The sequence below is a fragment of the Eleutherodactylus coqui genome, chromosome 4 (assembly GCF_035609145.1).
Source record: "Eleutherodactylus coqui strain aEleCoq1 chromosome 4, aEleCoq1.hap1, whole genome shotgun sequence".
Lineage (NCBI taxonomy): Eukaryota > Metazoa > Chordata > Amphibia > Anura > Eleutherodactylidae > Eleutherodactylus > Eleutherodactylus coqui.
The window spans coordinates 286,128,315-286,145,895 of record NC_089840.1 but is presented as its reverse complement, the minus strand read 5'-3'; the positions used below and the strand labels follow the sequence as shown (position 1 = coordinate 286,145,895).

At 45.7% G+C, this 17,581-nt stretch overlaps 1 protein-coding gene across 2 annotated transcripts in view; it reads right to left on the bottom strand.

Annotated features, from left to right (window-relative positions):
- Nucleotides 1–3,868: 3,868 nt before the first annotated feature.
- The window catches only part of LOC136624366 (oocyte zinc finger protein XlCOF22-like), a 48,479-nt gene continuing 34,766 nt past the window's right edge, over nt 3,869–17,581 (bottom strand). Inside the window, exons 3-7 of one of the 2 annotated variants that reach the window (XM_066598332.1) lie at nt 9,465–9,644; nt 9,252–9,375; nt 9,105–9,169; nt 8,633–8,735; nt 3,869–5,208 (exon numbers count right to left, since the gene is read on the bottom strand). In XM_066598332.1, the coding sequence (XP_066454429.1) occupies nt 4,196–5,208; nt 8,633–8,735; nt 9,105–9,169; nt 9,252–9,375; nt 9,465–9,644 (1,485 nt within the window). In that variant the 3' untranslated portion in view covers nt 3,869–4,195. The remainder of the gene's footprint in view (nt 5,209–8,632; nt 8,736–9,104; nt 9,170–9,251; nt 9,376–9,464; nt 9,645–17,581) is intronic. The other variant, XM_066598331.1, reaches the window with a different exon arrangement.

Genomic DNA, 17,581 nt, shown 5'->3' with positions numbered 1-17,581 from the left:
GAGCTTCTGTTTTGTTTTTTCCTTGGTTCGTGTTTCTTTCTCTCTCTCTCTCTCTCCCCTTGCCCTTCCCGCCAGACCAAAAATTTTCAAATGACGCGCGCTTCATCGTGGCAGGGAGGGGCCAAACAGGTACGTCACAGTGGGGAGGAGACAAAAGCTGGGGCGCGGTCGAATGTGATTTGCTGCTCATTCAAGTAACGAGCACCACCGAGTACGCTAATACTCAAACGAGCATCAAGCTCGCTAGAGTACGTTCTCTCAACTCTAGATTAAATCAATTCTCTCCAAATGTATCTGCAAACATAAGGGACCCAGCCTAGCCCACAGTCTTTTGGTACAGAAGAGCGAGAGTGGAGGTATTAACCTTCCAGACATGGTCCATTACTACAAGTCAATCCAATTAAATAGATGGCTGGAATTAGCTACTCCCACAAAAAATCATATAGTAAGTGCTTTGGCTCAAGCTTCATATGCAACATCCTTAACAAGAGACCTATGGCTCCCCTTAGGGAAAATTTATGAGTCCTGCTTTTGACCCCCTGTTGAGGGGCTCTTGCAAGGTCTGGGACTCTCTTCGAGGTGATCTGGCTGCTGTCCCTTCACCATCAGCCCCACTGAGTTTAGTTCCAGAATATTTGGGACTGAAGCTAGATATTCATTCCAAACAAGTCCGGTCATTACTAGGTAGTCAGTCTTTCTATAGCTGACCTGTGCTCTCAGCGCATTTTTAAAGGGTGCACAGCTTACTGAAAAACTAGTACCCCTAATAATAAGCCCCCCTTTAACTCACTACAACTAATTCATCTTTCCAGAACTCTAGACAAATTCAACAACTCCTTTCCATCTTTTTTTAAAAAACTTTTTTATTGTCTTTTTTCCATAATATCAATATAAAACAAACAAAAATAAAATATCACATAATATCGTACAGTACAATTGATTTGCATTCTTGCACAAGGGAGAAACAGTTGTTCATATGTTATCTTTACGGCCAATTGCCAATATTCCTATGCATGTTAAAATTACGATGCGTATTGTCAATAGGTTTAGGTAAAGGAGCAGAAGTAAATATCCTGCAGGCACAGTGTTTTCTAGATTTTTGTACTGTATAAGTCAGTTATTAGTTCTACACATATATATGCACATACACACACGAATACACATGCACATGCACCGCCAAAATTGTAATTATCAACATCTAAACCTAACAAATGCAGCTACATGAATTGAGTTAAACTTCTTCTTCTCCATCGTTGTGCCCACCAGCAGACATTGAGCGGATTGTTACAGCAACAGCAGGAAAATCTCACTTCTTAACACAAACTTTGTTGCCTTGTTGGGCACCTCTGGTTCTTCATATATACAATTGTGGGAAAGGGAATTAAACATTAAATTAACAGATACAGAAGTTAAGTCGGTCTTGGGTAGGTCACATGGTCACTTGAGATGTGTCAGGCTACAAGGAAACCATTTCAAACTATTGTCTAGACGGTACAAATCTCCTGAATGTCTCTTTGCCTATAAGCTATCAGATTCCAACCTGTGCTGGTGATGCTTCTAGAGTAGGTGGTCTTAACTAAATCCTCTGCAGTCTATAGAGCCTCCAAGTCTAACCTGGTCACTCACCTTATAACTGCGGCAAAATCAATAATCCCTCTATCGTGGCTTCAACCCTTGGCGCCTACATTTACCCAATGGGTGGCTAAAGTAAATGAAATACGCAGATTTGAGGAGCTAACGAGCTGGTCTGAGAGATCGCACAAGAAAATTAGGAAAACCTGGGATCCTTGGCAGGGAAAACATTAGGAACATCCCATTCTTCCCCATTGCTTAGCTGCTAGAAATGTCTGAACACATATCCTTTCAATGTCATGATATTTATGCATTTTCATGCTTGTATCATTTTCGTTTTATGGTTCTCTGGTACTTTTGGCGATGCCTCCTAGAGAGGCCTCTTTCAATATTCAAAGTGTAAAATTTCTAGGTGCTCCCCCCTCCCCTATTTCTTCCTATCCCTACCACCCCCCCCCCCTTCCTTTCCCCAATTTTGCAAACACTGGAATATCTAAAAGTTGTTTGTAGAATTGTTACATGTTGTGCCTAATGCTGGAACTAACATATCAAACATGTAATTTCAATATAGAAAGAATTTACAAAAGAAAAACCGAAACTGACAGTGACAGGGGGTGTGCCCACTCCAGTTCTGCGATTAGAGAGGACTGAATAGGAGGGGTGCCAGTGGAAGGATCTACAGCAGTCTGCGCAATGGAATACAGAGAAGACAAAACGGATTCAACTGTCTGCATGCAAATTTGATTTCACAGCGAGAACACACAACGTGTGGCTCTGGCTGACCCCTGTATTGAATCATCCACTCTGGTGTCAGACTGAAAGCCCAGCCAGTGATGATACAGGAGGGGTAGCAAGCAGCAGAGCTTACCCAATTATTGCTGTACCGTAGAGCCAATAGAACTGTTGTATCCAATGCGTATCCCAGCGATCTAGTTTCTCCTGTGCAGAACCACAGGTGTCAGCATGCAGCGACTTCCAAACGCCAATGCTGACAAGGAACTTCCGGCATTAGAAAGATAGAGGGAGTGTTGGCGGGCCTCTGGAATGCAAATGAAAAATCTGCATGCTACCAGCCTGGAGCCGGGGCTAAATTTAATAAATGCCCCATCAGTAAGAGTTTCCCTCCCACACATGCAGCAACACCGACTATCGAAAACCCTGTGAGGCTATGCAGAAAGGAAGGCAGGAAAAGCACAGCCCTCGCCTGAAAGTGAAGGAGGGGACACCGGAGTGTGTGCTCAGCCAATAGAAGGAATGGTGCATGCATCCTCCACACCACCAGGCAGGATGTGGAGAACCCACAGAGGCACGCATTGCCTCCTGAAAAGTAAAAGAGCAGTGTGAAGATCAAACCCAGAACACTGCACACACCAGCCCGGTGAGACAGAGGAAACCAACGGACCCTCAGAGAAAAGGGCAGCAGACCAAGAACAGGGGGAAGCAGACCAAAAAAGCACAGCGTACACTAGAGTAGCCCCCAGCAAGAAGCAGGATAGGTCTGAGAGGAGCGTTTGCTCTCTAGTTGGGATTTACTGTGAAGGAAGGAAATTCCTTCCCCTTGGGAAGGCAATACTTACCTACCATACCTCTCAATCATTGGGGGACCTGCTTCGATTGGGGCCCCAAAAAGTCTGAGGACGGACAGCAAGCTTCACGGTTCTGTCAGTGTCCCCACTTTCTCTGTCCCTTACCAGCCTTTAATGAGGGAGTGTTCCGGACTAAAGAAAGGAGAACCCTGTGGCGAGTGAGCCACTTTCGAGAATGCCTAAACATGCCATCCTTTCTTCTGAGATGGAGGGTCGACAGCAGAAGGAAGAAACAGTTCTCTTTGCTCTCCTCAGTGGGGTAACATGGAGAGTCGTGCCTCCCTATATGGTATGGGAGCAAAAATGGCACTTGAAGACTGTGCCTGTCAGTACGAGTGCTGGGAAGGAAGGAATGTTGGATTTTTTTTGGAAAAAAATTTGGGACAATGCATGAGACATCAGAAGAAAAATTATGTTGTAGATGAGGTTAGAGGCTGATCCAATATCAGCAAGAAATCTGTTACTGCTGTAATTAGGTTATCCACATTCGTAGAGATTTTGGAAACCTGTTCCTCGTCCATATCAGAGTCAGAGAACGACTCGCCCTCTGACCAACTACTGTGTCCATAGAAAATTTTGGGATGCGCACCAGGAGGCGCTGAGTTAGAGGAAGAAGCCGAGACCTAAGCCTCTTATGTGGTCTGCCCCCACAGGGAGACCTGCAAAAAAGAAGTGCTGTCATCAGATACATTCTTTCCAGTCAAGACTGGACATGCGTTCCAGCCTGTCGAGAATCACAGTAGATGCCCAGGTAAAGTCTGAAACTACCAGTTACAGGGAGTGTGCCCACTCCAGCTCTGTGATTAGAAAGGACCGAATAGGAGGGGTGTCACAACAGAATACAGTTAAGACAAAACAGATCCAACTATCCATATGTAATTTGAATTTACAGCGAAAACACACAACAAAGGAAGGAATGTAGGATTTTTATTGTACTATTTATCAATTAAAAAGAATCGCAAAAAAACAAAAACAGAAAATGGTTTCTTCCCTGATGAGTTATTTAAGAAAATGTGATTTTGTGGCCGAAACATTTCTCAAATGTAACGGATTATTATTTCTTCTCCCTGTGGTCCAACAAGATGTGATTTAGAATTAAAAACTTTCCCGCTTTCTGAGCATGAAAATGACTTCTCTCCTGTGTAAATTCTCTGATGTCTAACAAGTAATGTTTTTCTATTAAAACCTCTCCCACATTCTGAACATGAATATGGTTTTTCCACCATGTGAATTCTCTGGTGTTCGACTAGATGTGACTTTTGAGCAAAACATTTCCCACATTCTAGACATGAAAATGGCTTCTCCCCTGTGTGAGTTCTCTGATGTTTTATAAGATTATGTTTCTGGGTAAAACATTTCCCACATTTAGAACACGAAAATGGTTTCTCTCCTGCATGAGTTCTCTGATGTTTAACAAGATTTGCTTTGGAGATAAAGCATTTCCCACAATCTGCACATGAAAATGGCTTCTCCCCTGTGTGAATTCTCTGATGCCTAAGAAGACCTGTTTTTCTATAAAAACATTTTCCACATTCTGAACATGAATATCTTTTTTCCCCCCTGTGAATTCTCTGATGTTCAACAAGATATGATTTTTGAGTAAAACATTTGCCACATTCTAGACATGAAAATGGTTTCCCCCCAACATGAATTCTCTGATGTAGAACAAGATCTGATTTCTGGGTAAAACATTTTGTACATTCTGAACATGAAAATGGTTTCTCCCCTGTGTGAGTTCTCTGATGTCTAGCAAGATTTGCTTTGGAGTTAAAACATTTCCCACAATCTGCACATAAAAATTGCTTCTCCCATGTGTCAACTCCTTCATGTTCAACATCTCTTCTGTAAATTTTGTGTTGCCAACTGGTCTGTGATGAATCAGAAGATGGAACCTGTTTAGAAGGATCAGATGATAGATCTTTGCTGTAAACGGCTGAGGGTATATCTGGGATAATGTCAGGCTCTTCATATGTAAATTGTATGATATCATCATCTTCCACTTCACAATCTGTTGATATCAGCTGTCCCTCTGAGCTCCTGGTGTCGTCATCTGCCATTAATAAAACAGATTTTAATATTTTTTAATATTATAATATTACATTTCCATATTAAATATTCATAAAGATTCAATTATTAAAAGGATTTCTAGAGCCATCCTGCCTCATAAAACTGTCACATTCCTCAGCTGAGTGGACTGATTAAGCATTTATGGTGTTAGTTAGTGTTAGTTTAAGTCTCAAGTTTCTGTGTGTGAACATTTATTTAGATCAAGAGGGATGCCTCACCTCCCCTCTGCAGTTGTGTGTTATAATTGTGTGCCATCCAAACCAGTTTCATTTTAGCCTGATGAAGGATGGGTAACAGAACCATCTGAAAGCTTGATGTAACATCATGTATTGTTGTTAGCCATTAAAAGGTATCATATCTACAAGATTACCTGGTTTCTCTTACTGAGAACACACTTTGCTCTACTGGCTAACACCTTACGAAGGAGACTCTTTGGCCAGAACTTTTGTAATCTCATTCACCATATCAAATCGAACTTATCCACTACCCTTAAATAAATGGGTAAAATACACAGCCTATAGATATATTCAGAGGGGCCATGCAAGGATGCCGCTAACCTTATAACAATCCACCCATATCACACCAGCGTTTCAGTGATAGCTTTTGCGAATAACGTCCTTTTGTTTGTCAAAACACCAAACTTCCACTCTCCCACTGGTGTTCCAGGACCTTCAAACATTAGGACCCTTATCGGGATACACCCTCAACTTGAAGAAAACTGAGGTCCTTTGGCTAAAAGACCCATCACAACCAGAATGGACTCTTTAATATCCCTTTAAGTGGGACAAGTTGCATCATGTATCTAGGCGTACACATACCTAAATCATACATGGTTAACATTAAACCCTATATTACATTATTGGAGCAAACCCTGTTAAAGCGGCACCAACTCCCACTGTCCTACATAGGTAGGTGCCACCTGATCAAAATAGTGGCATTCCCTCGTCCCCTATGATTACTCAATGCTCTTCCAATATATCTAACCCCCAAAGATGAAAAAACAAGAAATAATTTGATACGTAAAATTATCTGGAAGGGAGTAAGAAATCTAATACCCTTTAACATTTAAGACAGCCGAAACCCAACCGCGAGATAAACCTTCCCAATATGTGGATATACAACATAGAGCAACTACCAAGAATAATAACCGATTGGATGAAACAAACATCTGTATTTGTAGATACACATATCGAACAAATACTAATTCCATGGATCAGTCAGCCCAATTTTCTACATCTTCCATACCCAATGATCCCGGAGGAATGCAGGGACAATCCCTTACTAATATCAACATGGAAGGTGTGGCAAAAACTGCGGAAAGCAATCTCCTTGCACCCCAATTTCTCAATATACCTAACGTTGCTGAAAAATCAGAACTTTCAATCCAACGCGCGCCCCACAGAGAATTCCATTAATGGAAGACAGGAGGAATAATTAATATGAAATGGACGCTAAATTAAAACACCCGTGAGATGCAATTTCTCCCAGATCTGCAAAACAAATACTCCCAAGCCCTCATAACCTTTCTCCCCTATCTACAATCAAAAAGTTACATAGACAGAATCCTGGACAACATGTCCCCACATGAATGGTGAAAACTAAACCACATATGCATGACCCACCTCATTAATATGTGAAGTCAAACAACCAGAGCCTACCAATATCTACACACTCCAATAGATAATGCCATGTCCCAAACAGCACTTGTGAAATGGACCCCCGAATAGTCCTGTGATTGATGTGATGCTGGAGGTGTGTGGGGAGCACCGATTGTGCAGCCACTACACAAAAATTTGGGGTGCTATCTGAGCCCTGTTGGGGCTATTCAGGAGCAGAGAGATGCTAAAAAACTAACCTTAAAGGGGTTCTGACATGAATAAGGTTTTTATGCTTTAGAAGCCATTGTTCCCTGGTCTGCCTAATAGACATAGGGGACCCACGATTTTTGGCTGCTAAACCTAAAACTTACCTTTTCTTCTGTTGTTGTTGTCCTCCGGAGGTCATCTCCCAGCAGGCTATTTATTCCTCTGACGGGCAGCCCCCCTCCGGGATTTCGCGCAGGCGCAGAAGAGAGGTGCCCTCTAACAGGAGTCAGGACGGGCCGCCTCTCCACTGCGCATGCGCAAAAACATTGAGGCTCAGCCAGGACGGACGGGCAGCCCACAGCAAGCACTGCTTGTGACGTGGTGCCTGTCCATTCACCTCAGAAGTGGCGGACGGACGGAGCAGAGCAGGAAGCGGTCATTTTGACCGCTCCAGCTCTGCTTCAAGAAGACACAGAGGAAGATGCCAGATGGAGGGGACATGCCCGACGATCGGTCCTGGCCAGGCAAGGTATGTAAATTTTTTTTTTATGGTCATGTCAGAGCCCCTTTAAATTACTCATGAAGTCAACAATGCTTGCTGTTCAGTTTACATTTGGTATAGAGGCCTAGTTACAAGACATTATGCCTCCCCACTAATCCTACCCTTATATACTCCTTGTGGTTCACCACCACCCCCTCCCCTCCAACTTTTACCCCAAACCTTTCCTTTACCAAGATGCAATGGGATATGTTATAAATGTTTATTATGAACTAAAATTGAATCCTCAGAACCGGACATATGTACCACAATGCTTGAAAATGTTTGTTAAAGATCTAGTATCCTATTGTATCTATCACTGTATGACCTGCACCTACACCTTACCCTACTTAGGAAAACAGTTAATAAAAACATCTTGAATTAAAATGTTTTCCCATTAACAGTAGGCACAATAATTTGTGGAGCACCTAATCTGACAACAATCCTTAAATACCACTCATTTTAGACTATAGGGCTGAATACTCAGCATATTCACAGGCAGCAATACATATAAAAAAGGCACAAGTGAATAAATCCATTCAAATCAATGGGTTCTATTCATTCCATTTCACATGCGTAATACAGAGTGAGAACGGGCCCTGATGGTAACTGGGCATGTGCAAAGCCACTAATGGAGGTTGAGAGTGACTAATAAATGATGTTGTCCGGGGCGAACATAACCTACAACAATCCGGGGAAAAAAGAAAAAAAAAAAAAAAAAAAGATGACTTCTTACACGGCGCCTGTGGCCGGACTAAAATACTAGAGAAAATAATATAATTATCACCATGTGATCCAGGATTAATAGTAAACTATAATGACGACTGATCTGTACCCGTTGCAGAGTGCAGGAACATAGTGATCTGTTAGCCACAGGATTAGGATCGGTATATGACCCTTTGTGCGAGGGCAACAGGAGGAGCACCGGCAGAGCTGCACACAACGACCTCCAGCAGAGAGAAACCCTCCATGAGGGGGCCGACTCCATATGTACTATGGCTGAATAAGGAAATATAGAGCTGAAAACCCTGACAACACAGACTCTTCTCTACATGTAGTCTCACCTGGGGGGTCATCTGTAGGGATCTTCTCCTTACACGGCTGATCCCTCCTCACATGTGTCTCTGTAGCATCAATAGGGATCGGATCTTCCTCCAGTTTCACCAGCTGTGAAATAAATATTGTAAAAGTCATCACACAGTTGGAGAAGTCGTGTGGGAGGTTTTATATGGCCAGAAAAGGTCATTAATTAGTAGGAGGAGCTGGAATGACATGACCGCAGTAGTGATCTGGGCCAAATAGCTGCAGGTCTCCTGCATAACTCCAACCTGTTGCTTCTTTATTCCAACAGAAGTCTCCAGAACCAGAAAATAGTGATAAGATGTGGAGATCTAATGTCTGCGGTCGGCTGTAATCCTGCCATCTCCAGCTTTCTCATTACACAAGTATCAGTCATATAATAAGACTGAACACAAGACCTTCCCAGCCGTCCTACAGACCAGAGGGGAGATTTCATGAGACCTTCTCTCCATCTACCTGATCATCCTGTGGAAGAAGAGGCCGGGGACATCTCTCCGCTGCTGTTCTCTTACTGGATCTACCTGCAGAAAACACAGACAGCCACTGAATTCATTCTCTACATACAAATAATAAAGGCCGTGTGGATTTAGTCCTGTCTATTACCTGGTGATAGGGGGTGCTGGTGGTCCTCCATCATGGCATCCTTGTACAGATCCTTGTGTCCTTCTAAATACTCCCCCTCCTCCATGGAGAAATAGACAGCGACGTCCTGACACCTTATAGGAACCTGACAACACAATGATACCGTCATCACCCAGACACGTTATACCGCCATAGCGTTACTGTATAATGTCCCAGCATTCCCAGCAGCGTCACCTCTCGAGTCAGCAGCTCAATCATCTTGTTGGTAAGTTCTAGGATCTTCTGCTCATTGATCTCCTCCAGTATCAGGGGGTGAGGTGGAGGCCCTGTGATTGGGCTCAGGGGTCTTCCCCATCCATCAGACCCTGGGGCCTTACAACCATCACTAGACGTCTTCTTCACTACCGTGTAATCCTGTTTATTGGAGATACATCCATAAATATCCCTGCAGACATTTTCACCTCTCCAGTTATATTCATCAGTCACTAAGGTTCTGTTCACATTTGTATTCACCAATTTCCAGAGTCCTTCACATCCCCAACTATATCCATGTGTTATTATAGCCTATGGAAACCTTTTTTTTGCATGAAAAATCAATACACACATATTTTACTAAGTTACTGCAGAAAGAAATGATGCAATTATCTGTGTTTTGCTTTGAGTTTTCATTCTGATGCATTTAGAAAACTTGATACTTGCATTGCCTTTAGTCCTGCCTTGAGATTTCTGGCAGGGGATGTTCTCAGCACTGATCAGCTGGTCTCTCTCATGAGTGAACACATATCGTATTTTTCCGTGTATAAGACGCACCCCCTATTTTCCCACCCAAAATTAATAAAAAAAGGTTTTAAACATAAAACAGTACATAGGATTGTTCTATGATTAAATCACACTATAGTTCCCTGTTATACTCAGTGGATCATCCTCTCCATGCTGCCCAACAGGTCTCTGTAGCTCTTCATAGCACAGCTGCTGTTTTGCGAGAGGTTGCTGTTTACAGGTTGCTATGCGGACCAAGCACAGGAGACAGAAGACCGGCTGGGCAGCGCTGAGAGGAGACTGTGTTGTATGTATGTATGTATTGTGAGGGACTAGCATTTAGGATCGGTAGCAACCTGGGCATAAGCAGTCAGAGACAGTGACACATAGGATAAAGTCTTTAGTCCAGGCTTTGCCTGGGTTTATTTCCAAACAAACAAAGCAAAATACAGGCCTTTACATCAGGCAAACAAAGTAAATCCTGCTCGTCTGAGCACTTACTACACCGGTAGCGTCCCGGTCTACGTACTGGTAAACAAATGGCTCCTGCACACAGCCAGCCAGGACTCTCAGACCTGCAAAGGTCTCAGCTCTCTTCCTGGCCCTGTAGGCCCAGGCTTTATAATGCCTGGTACCAGCCCCACCTGGTACGTGGGAGTGACCATCCCACCCTTCACTTTGGTCACTCCAGGAAAAGCCGGCCCGGATTATGCGGCTTGGAGCCACTTACTTACTACAACGTGTTAGTGGCTTAATGCCACTAACACTAAACTGCCTGCTTCCTCCACCGAGCCCAGGCTGCTCGGTGGCACGTATCTGCCCAAGCGCTCCCCAACGCCTCATAGGAGAGCATCCTAGGGCAAATGTAACGGCCCTCCAGCACTTTGCCGGTCACTGTCTCACATACCCTCCCCCTCTGTTCGAGCCTGTGGGGTCGGACACCTTTAGCCGCCATGCAATGCGTCCTTGACAAGGCATCGGCATTGCCCTGTAGCTTTCCGGCCCTGTGCTCTACCGAAAAACTAAAGTTTTAAAGGGTCAGGAACCATCTAGTGACTCTGGCGTTTCTCTCTTTTGCCTGTGACATCCAGGTTAAGGGAGAGTGGTCTGTGACTAGCCTGAAGTGCCGACCTAGAAGGTAGTATTTTAGGGATTCAAGGGCCCATTTGATGGCTAGGCACTCCCGTTCAACAATGCTGTAATTTTTCTCGGGTGGCGTGAGCTTCCTGCTTAGATAAATCACGGGATGTTCCTCTCCCTCTACTTCTTGGGACAGAACTGCTCCCAGTCCCACGTCGGACGCGTCTGTCTGAACAACAAACTCTCTTTTGAAATTAGGTGTGACCAACACTGGACGTCTACAGAGGGCCCGTTTTAACTCTTGGAACGCCTTCTCTGCGTCAGGGTTCCACTTGACCATGACTGACTTGCTGTTCTTGGTCAAGTCTGTTAGGGGTGCTGCTATGCTTGCAAAGTTCTGCACGAACCGTCTATAGTACCCTACAATGCCTAAAAAAGCTCTCACCTGCTTTTTAGTAGTGGGTTGTGGCCAGGCCTGAACGGCTTCAACTTTATTGATCTGGGGTTTTATAATACCCCTGCCTATTACATACCCCAGGTATCGTGCTTCTTCGAGGCCTATGGCGCACTTCTTTGGGTTTGCTGTGAGCCCTGCTTTTCTAAGGGAGTTCAGTACTGCCTGTACCTTGGGTAGATGGCTGTCCCAGTCTTCGCTAAAGATGATGATATCATCTAAATATGCTGACGCATATTGATGATGGGGTTTGAGTATGATATCCATCAATCTTTGGAAGGTTGCTGGGGCTCCATGCAAACCGAAGGGTAGGCAGATGTACTGAAACAACCCTTCTGGTGTGGCGAACGCCATCTTTTCTTTCGCGCTCTCTGTAAGGGGGACCTGCCAGTAGCCTTTAGTAAGGTCGAGAGTGGAAAAGTACCTGGCATGACCCAGTCTCTCGATTAACTCGTCCACTCTCGGCATTGGGTATGTGTCAAATTTTGACACGTCATTTAGCTTCCGGAAGTCGTTACAGAAGCGCAGAGAGCCATCAGGTTTTGGTATCAGCACGATAGGGCTGGACCATTCGCTTTTCGACTCCTCAATTACTCCGAGGTCTAGCATTTTCTTGACCTCCTCTGAGATGGCTCGTCTGCGGGCTTCTGGAACCCTGTACGGTTTCAACTGAACCTTTACCCCTGGTTCAGTTATAATGTCGTGTTTTATGACACCAGTACGCCCTGGTATATCAGAAAACACATCTGAGTTACGTTGTATAAATTCCCTCGACTCTTGTTGTTGGGATTTGGACAGGGACCCTGATACACACACCTCTGGGACCCCACCCTGGGGGGTGCTCACTGCAGTCAGGGCTTCTCTGTCCTTCCATGGCTTAATTAGGTTTACATGGTACAATTGTTCTGGTTTCCGCCTACCTGGCTGGTATACCTTATAATTTACCTCTCCGACTTTCTCAATTATGTCATAGGGCCCTTGCCATTTTGCTAGGAATTTACTTTCTAGGGTGGGCACCAACACTAGTACCCGATCCCCAGGGTTGAAGGTTCTCACCTTGGCGGACCTGTTATATACCCGGCTTTGGGCTTCTTGAGCCTGCTGTAAATGTTCTCTAACAATGGGCATGACTGCCGCAATTCGATCTTGCATGAGGGAAATGTGTTCAATAACACACCTGTAGGGGGTGGACTCGTGCTCCCAGGTCTCCTTAGCTACATCAAGGAGCCCTCGGGGATATCTACCATAAACTAATTCAAAGGGAGAGAACCCAGTGGAGGATTGTGGGACTTCACGGATTGAGAACATTAAATATGGCAGCAGACAGTCCCAGTCCTTCCCATCCTTATTGACTACCCTTTTTAGCATGCTTTTTAGGGTCTTATTAAATCTCTCAACCAGACCATCCGTCTGTGGGTGGTACACAGACGTCCGTAAGTGCTTAATATTCAGCAGCTTACACAATTCCTTCATGACCTTTGACATAAAGGGGGTTCCTTGGTCCGTCAGGATCTCTTTTGGTATGCCCGTGCGGGAGAACATGTGAAGTAGTTCCTTTGCAATACCCTTGGATGACGTATTGCGTAAAGGAACGGCTTCGGGGTAACGGGTGGCGTAGTCTACAACCACCAATATATGTTGGTAACCCCGGGCAGACTTTACCAAGGGCCCAACTAGGTCCATAGCGATCCGCTCGAACGGCACCTCTATGATGGGCAAGGGCACTAAGGGGTTCCAGTAATGGGGCATAGGAGCTGTTATTTGACACTCCGGGCACGACTCACAGTAACGTTTTACATCACCATGTACCCCAGGCCAGAAAAAAAACGCTGAAGGATGCGTTCCTTAGTCTTTTCGCTCCCGAGATGACCTCCCAGCACATGCTTGTGCGCCAGGTCGAAGATCATCCTACGATAGGACTGAGGTACCACCAGCTGTTCCACAACCTCCCCACGGACCTTGTCAACCTGATACAACAATTCTTGGTTGACTGCAAGGTGTGGGAACACAGTATCAGCCCCTGGGAATTGAGGCTCCCCATTTATCACTTTAACGTTTTCCCTAGCTTTTACTAAGGTGGGGTCTCGGAGCTGCTCAGTTCCGAAATTGGCACGTGAGACCTCTAAGTCAGGCATAGCAACTACTTCATCCTGTGCCTCCGTCTCACCCGCCAATACTGTCAAGGGAAAGTTATCCCCATTCTCTTGGGTCACCCCTACGGCCGGAACCGTACCCTCAGGGTCAAACGGTTCGGGACACACATCATACACATTTGCATTATCATGAACCTTATTTGCAGACGACCCTCGGTGTCGCCACAAGTCCCAAAATAGGGGAAAGTCTCTCCCGAGGATCACGGTGTGCATTAGGGATTTTACGACGCCCACCTCATGGGTGGCAAGTCCACACGGAGTCTCAAGTCTTACAAGGGCAATAGGATACTCCTTGGTGTCCCCATGCACACACACAACCCCCATGCGACGGCCGGTGAAGGTTGTGGGATCGACTAGGCTGGAGTGCACCAGCGTAACCAAGCTCCCTGAGTCCAGTAGAGCTGTCACCGCAAAGTCATTCACCTTTAGGTGACATAATGGTCGATCAGTCTCTGACACAGTCTCTGCCGAACATACTGGCCATGCGAACATCGACCTCCGCCGGGCAGAGTCGCAGTCCATGGGTTCCCCAGTGAGGGGACAGTTGGCAGCAAGATGCCCGGGCTCATAACAGCGCCAACATCGTATGGGGGCCCGGTCTCCTTGGGGTTCTACCCGGGACCCGAATGTCCATTTGGGGCTCCTCCTCTGCCCCAAACGATCCCCCTCTGAGCCGCCTCCCCTGGGGACACTTTTGACACCCCTTACATCTGGGACAGTCTTACCAGGTGCTCCGGCCGACTTGCTGTTCCCGGGGTTGGAACGTCGAGGAGGCACGGCTTGCAGTAAGTCCTCCGTGGCTTTATACCTCTCGACGAGGCTCACGAGTTGGCCCACATCCTGGGGGCCCCCTTGTCCCACCCAGCGCTGAATTGCGGGGGGCAACGAGCGGATGAACTTGTCCAGAACCACTTTTTGTACGATCTCCGCCGGGGACGCCTCCTCCGGCTGCAGCCACTTTCTCACCAGGTGGAGCAGGTCGTACATCTGAGAGCGAGCTGGTAGGTCGTCTGTGAAAGTCCAGGCGTGTACTCGTCGGGCCCGCACATGGGTGTCCACGCCCAAGCGTGCCAGGATCTCACCTTTGAGCTTGATATAGTCCTTGGCATCCTGCTCCCCGAGGTCAAAGTAGGCCTTTTGGGGTTCTCCTGTCAGGAAAGACGCTACTACCTCTGCCCACTGAGGCGCTGGTAATTTCTCCCTCTCGGCCACTCTCTCAAAGACCGTGAGATAGGCCTCGATGTCATCGGTGGCCGTCATCTTTTGTAAGGCCGCCTGTACCGCAGTACGGGTGGTGGGGAGCGAACCAGATGACCTCTGCACACTTTGCGCCAGGAGAGCATTGGTCTCGGCCTGAGCTCTCATGGCCTCCTCATGGATCTTTTGCTGGGTCGCCGCCACTTGTTGCTGCTGGGCCAATGCTTGCTGTTGCTGCACATTCATTTTTACTAGCTACTTTATCAGTTCCTTCATCTTGGCAGTATCTGATGGCTGTGCCGTTGCAGCTTTCACCCAGGACATGGGGGTTACAGCACTCTCCAGTCAATCTCTCTTGGGCGGTTGCCCTTAGCAACGGTTCACCAGCTGCTGCAGCAAAATGTCCATTAATTGGTGTATGTCTCTTTAAGACTGCTGCCCGCATCTAAACACCATATGTGAGGGACTAGCGTTTAGGATCGGTAGCAACCTGGGCATAAGCAGTCAGAGACAGTGACACATAGGATAAAGTCTTTAGTCCAGGCTTTGCCTGGGTTTATTTCCAAACAAACAAAGCAAAATACAGGCCTTTACATCAGGCAAACAAAGTAAATCCTGCTCGTCTGAGCACTTACTACACCGGTAGCGTCCCTGTCTACGTACTGGTAAACAAATGGCTCCTGCACACAGCCAGCCAGGACTCTCAGACCTGCAAAGGTCTCAGCTCTCCCCCTGGCCCTGTAGGCCCAGGCTTTATAATGTCTGGTACCAGCCTCACCTGGTACGTGGGAGTGACCATCCCACCCTTCACTTTGGTCACTCCAGGAAAAGCCGGCCCGGATTATGCGGCTTGGAGCCACTTACTTACTACAACGTGTTAGTGGCTTAATGCCACTAACACTAAACTGCCGGCTTCCTCCACCGAGCCCAGGCTGCTCGGTGGCACGTATCTGCCCAGGCGCTCCCCAACGCCTCATAGGAGAGCATCCTAGGGCAAATGTAACGGCCCTCCAGCACTTTGCCGGTCACTGTCTCACAGTATGTATGTACTGTATATGTGTGTGTGTAGTGTGTATGTGTGAGGGTGCAGGCATACCTCACCTAGCCGCACCGCTGCCCTGTTCTCCGCACGCCGCTGCTCTGCCTCCCGCTCCGCTAGCTCCTAAGGGCTCCCGCACACCTGTGAGCGTTACCTCGCAGTCAACATTTATGTAAGTTTTCATTGGATCGTTTCGTTGGCATTACGTGTATAAGACATGGTGCGATTTTTGAGCGAAATATTTGTAAAAAAAAACGCATCTTATACATGGAAACATATGGTACTCAGCTCCACCTCCATTCTCCTCTTTTAGAGTCTGTTTAGCCATGCTCACACAATATCACATAGTGCTACCTCTCTGTTTACTATTTAATTGGGAGGGGGATAGATTGGTGGTGATGGATCAGGTGGCATTGTAATCAACTACACTTATATGCTTATCTCTAGATCAAATGATAAGGTGATGGGAGATGAGCTTCACTAATTGTACTTTGGGCAGGAGGGTAGGAGCAGATGATCTGGATGGAGAGCAAAGCCTGATAAAATAAGAGTACTACAAGGTGCAGCATGCTAGGGCATGAGGGCTGGTGAGATGATCAGCATCTCTCCACATGGTCATATAGTCCTCTAATAAGGTTTCTCCCTGCAGACATATCACAGGTTTGATTATTGTCTATCACTATGTATGAATTGGAGAGACTGTAACAAACAATGACATGTCAGCTATCCATAGACTGCACTCCCCTGTGTGGAAGACCCATATGAACTTACAAATGACAATGTACTGCCTTCTTCCTGTCCCTAAAGAAAGCCTCTGAGGGGGTCGTTTCTCAGAAATCCCTTTCTGTGTAATGTACCCCCTCACAGAATGCTCATTCTTATGGCCCTTTTACCCCTGTTGACAGTCTGCTGAGCGTGCAGAGCCTTTAGACAGACTTCACTGCAAGATCCCTGGGTTCTCGCTAAGCGCTTTATCTTCTAGGTGAAGCGCTGAAGGGGGAGCATTTATACGGAAGCGATCCAGTTATAGTTTTTATGCTGACTGAAAGTCAGCGATAACGACTTGTGAACTAAAAGTGAACAATTTTTTTGCATTCACACTGCAGGATTATCGCTCAGATAATCGTTACGTGTAAATGGGCCATTACTCAGGGAGGGACGCTAGGGGAGCGGCTCAGAAGCAGCCATCAGATTACTCTCGTGGATTTTGCAATGGCTTGGAAAACAATACAAGCATCAAAACTAATCAATCAGAAACAATCATTTCCAAAAACATTGATTAAAGAAAAAAAAAAGGAGAGCAAAGGTGAACATATCCTTTAACGCCTTAATACTACAGGGCGTCCATTTGTGTCCTGGAGGTTCAGGGTTTGTATTGAGGTGGCTTGGGAGATGGGATTGCATCATACTGCAGGAGCGATCAAACCATCGTAAGTTCATGTCCCCTATGGGGACTAAAGTAAAATGTAAAGATTAGTTTTAAAAAGTTTAATTCATTATTAAAAAAATAATGAAAAAGTAATAAAAGTTTAACAAACAGCCCTTTTGCCGTATTAATAATTAAAAAAGAATCTAAATAAAAGAAAATAATTAAAAATATATTTCATATTGCCGTGTCCATAAAAGTACAAACTGTCAAACCCCGCACAGTGTGCACAAAGATAAATAA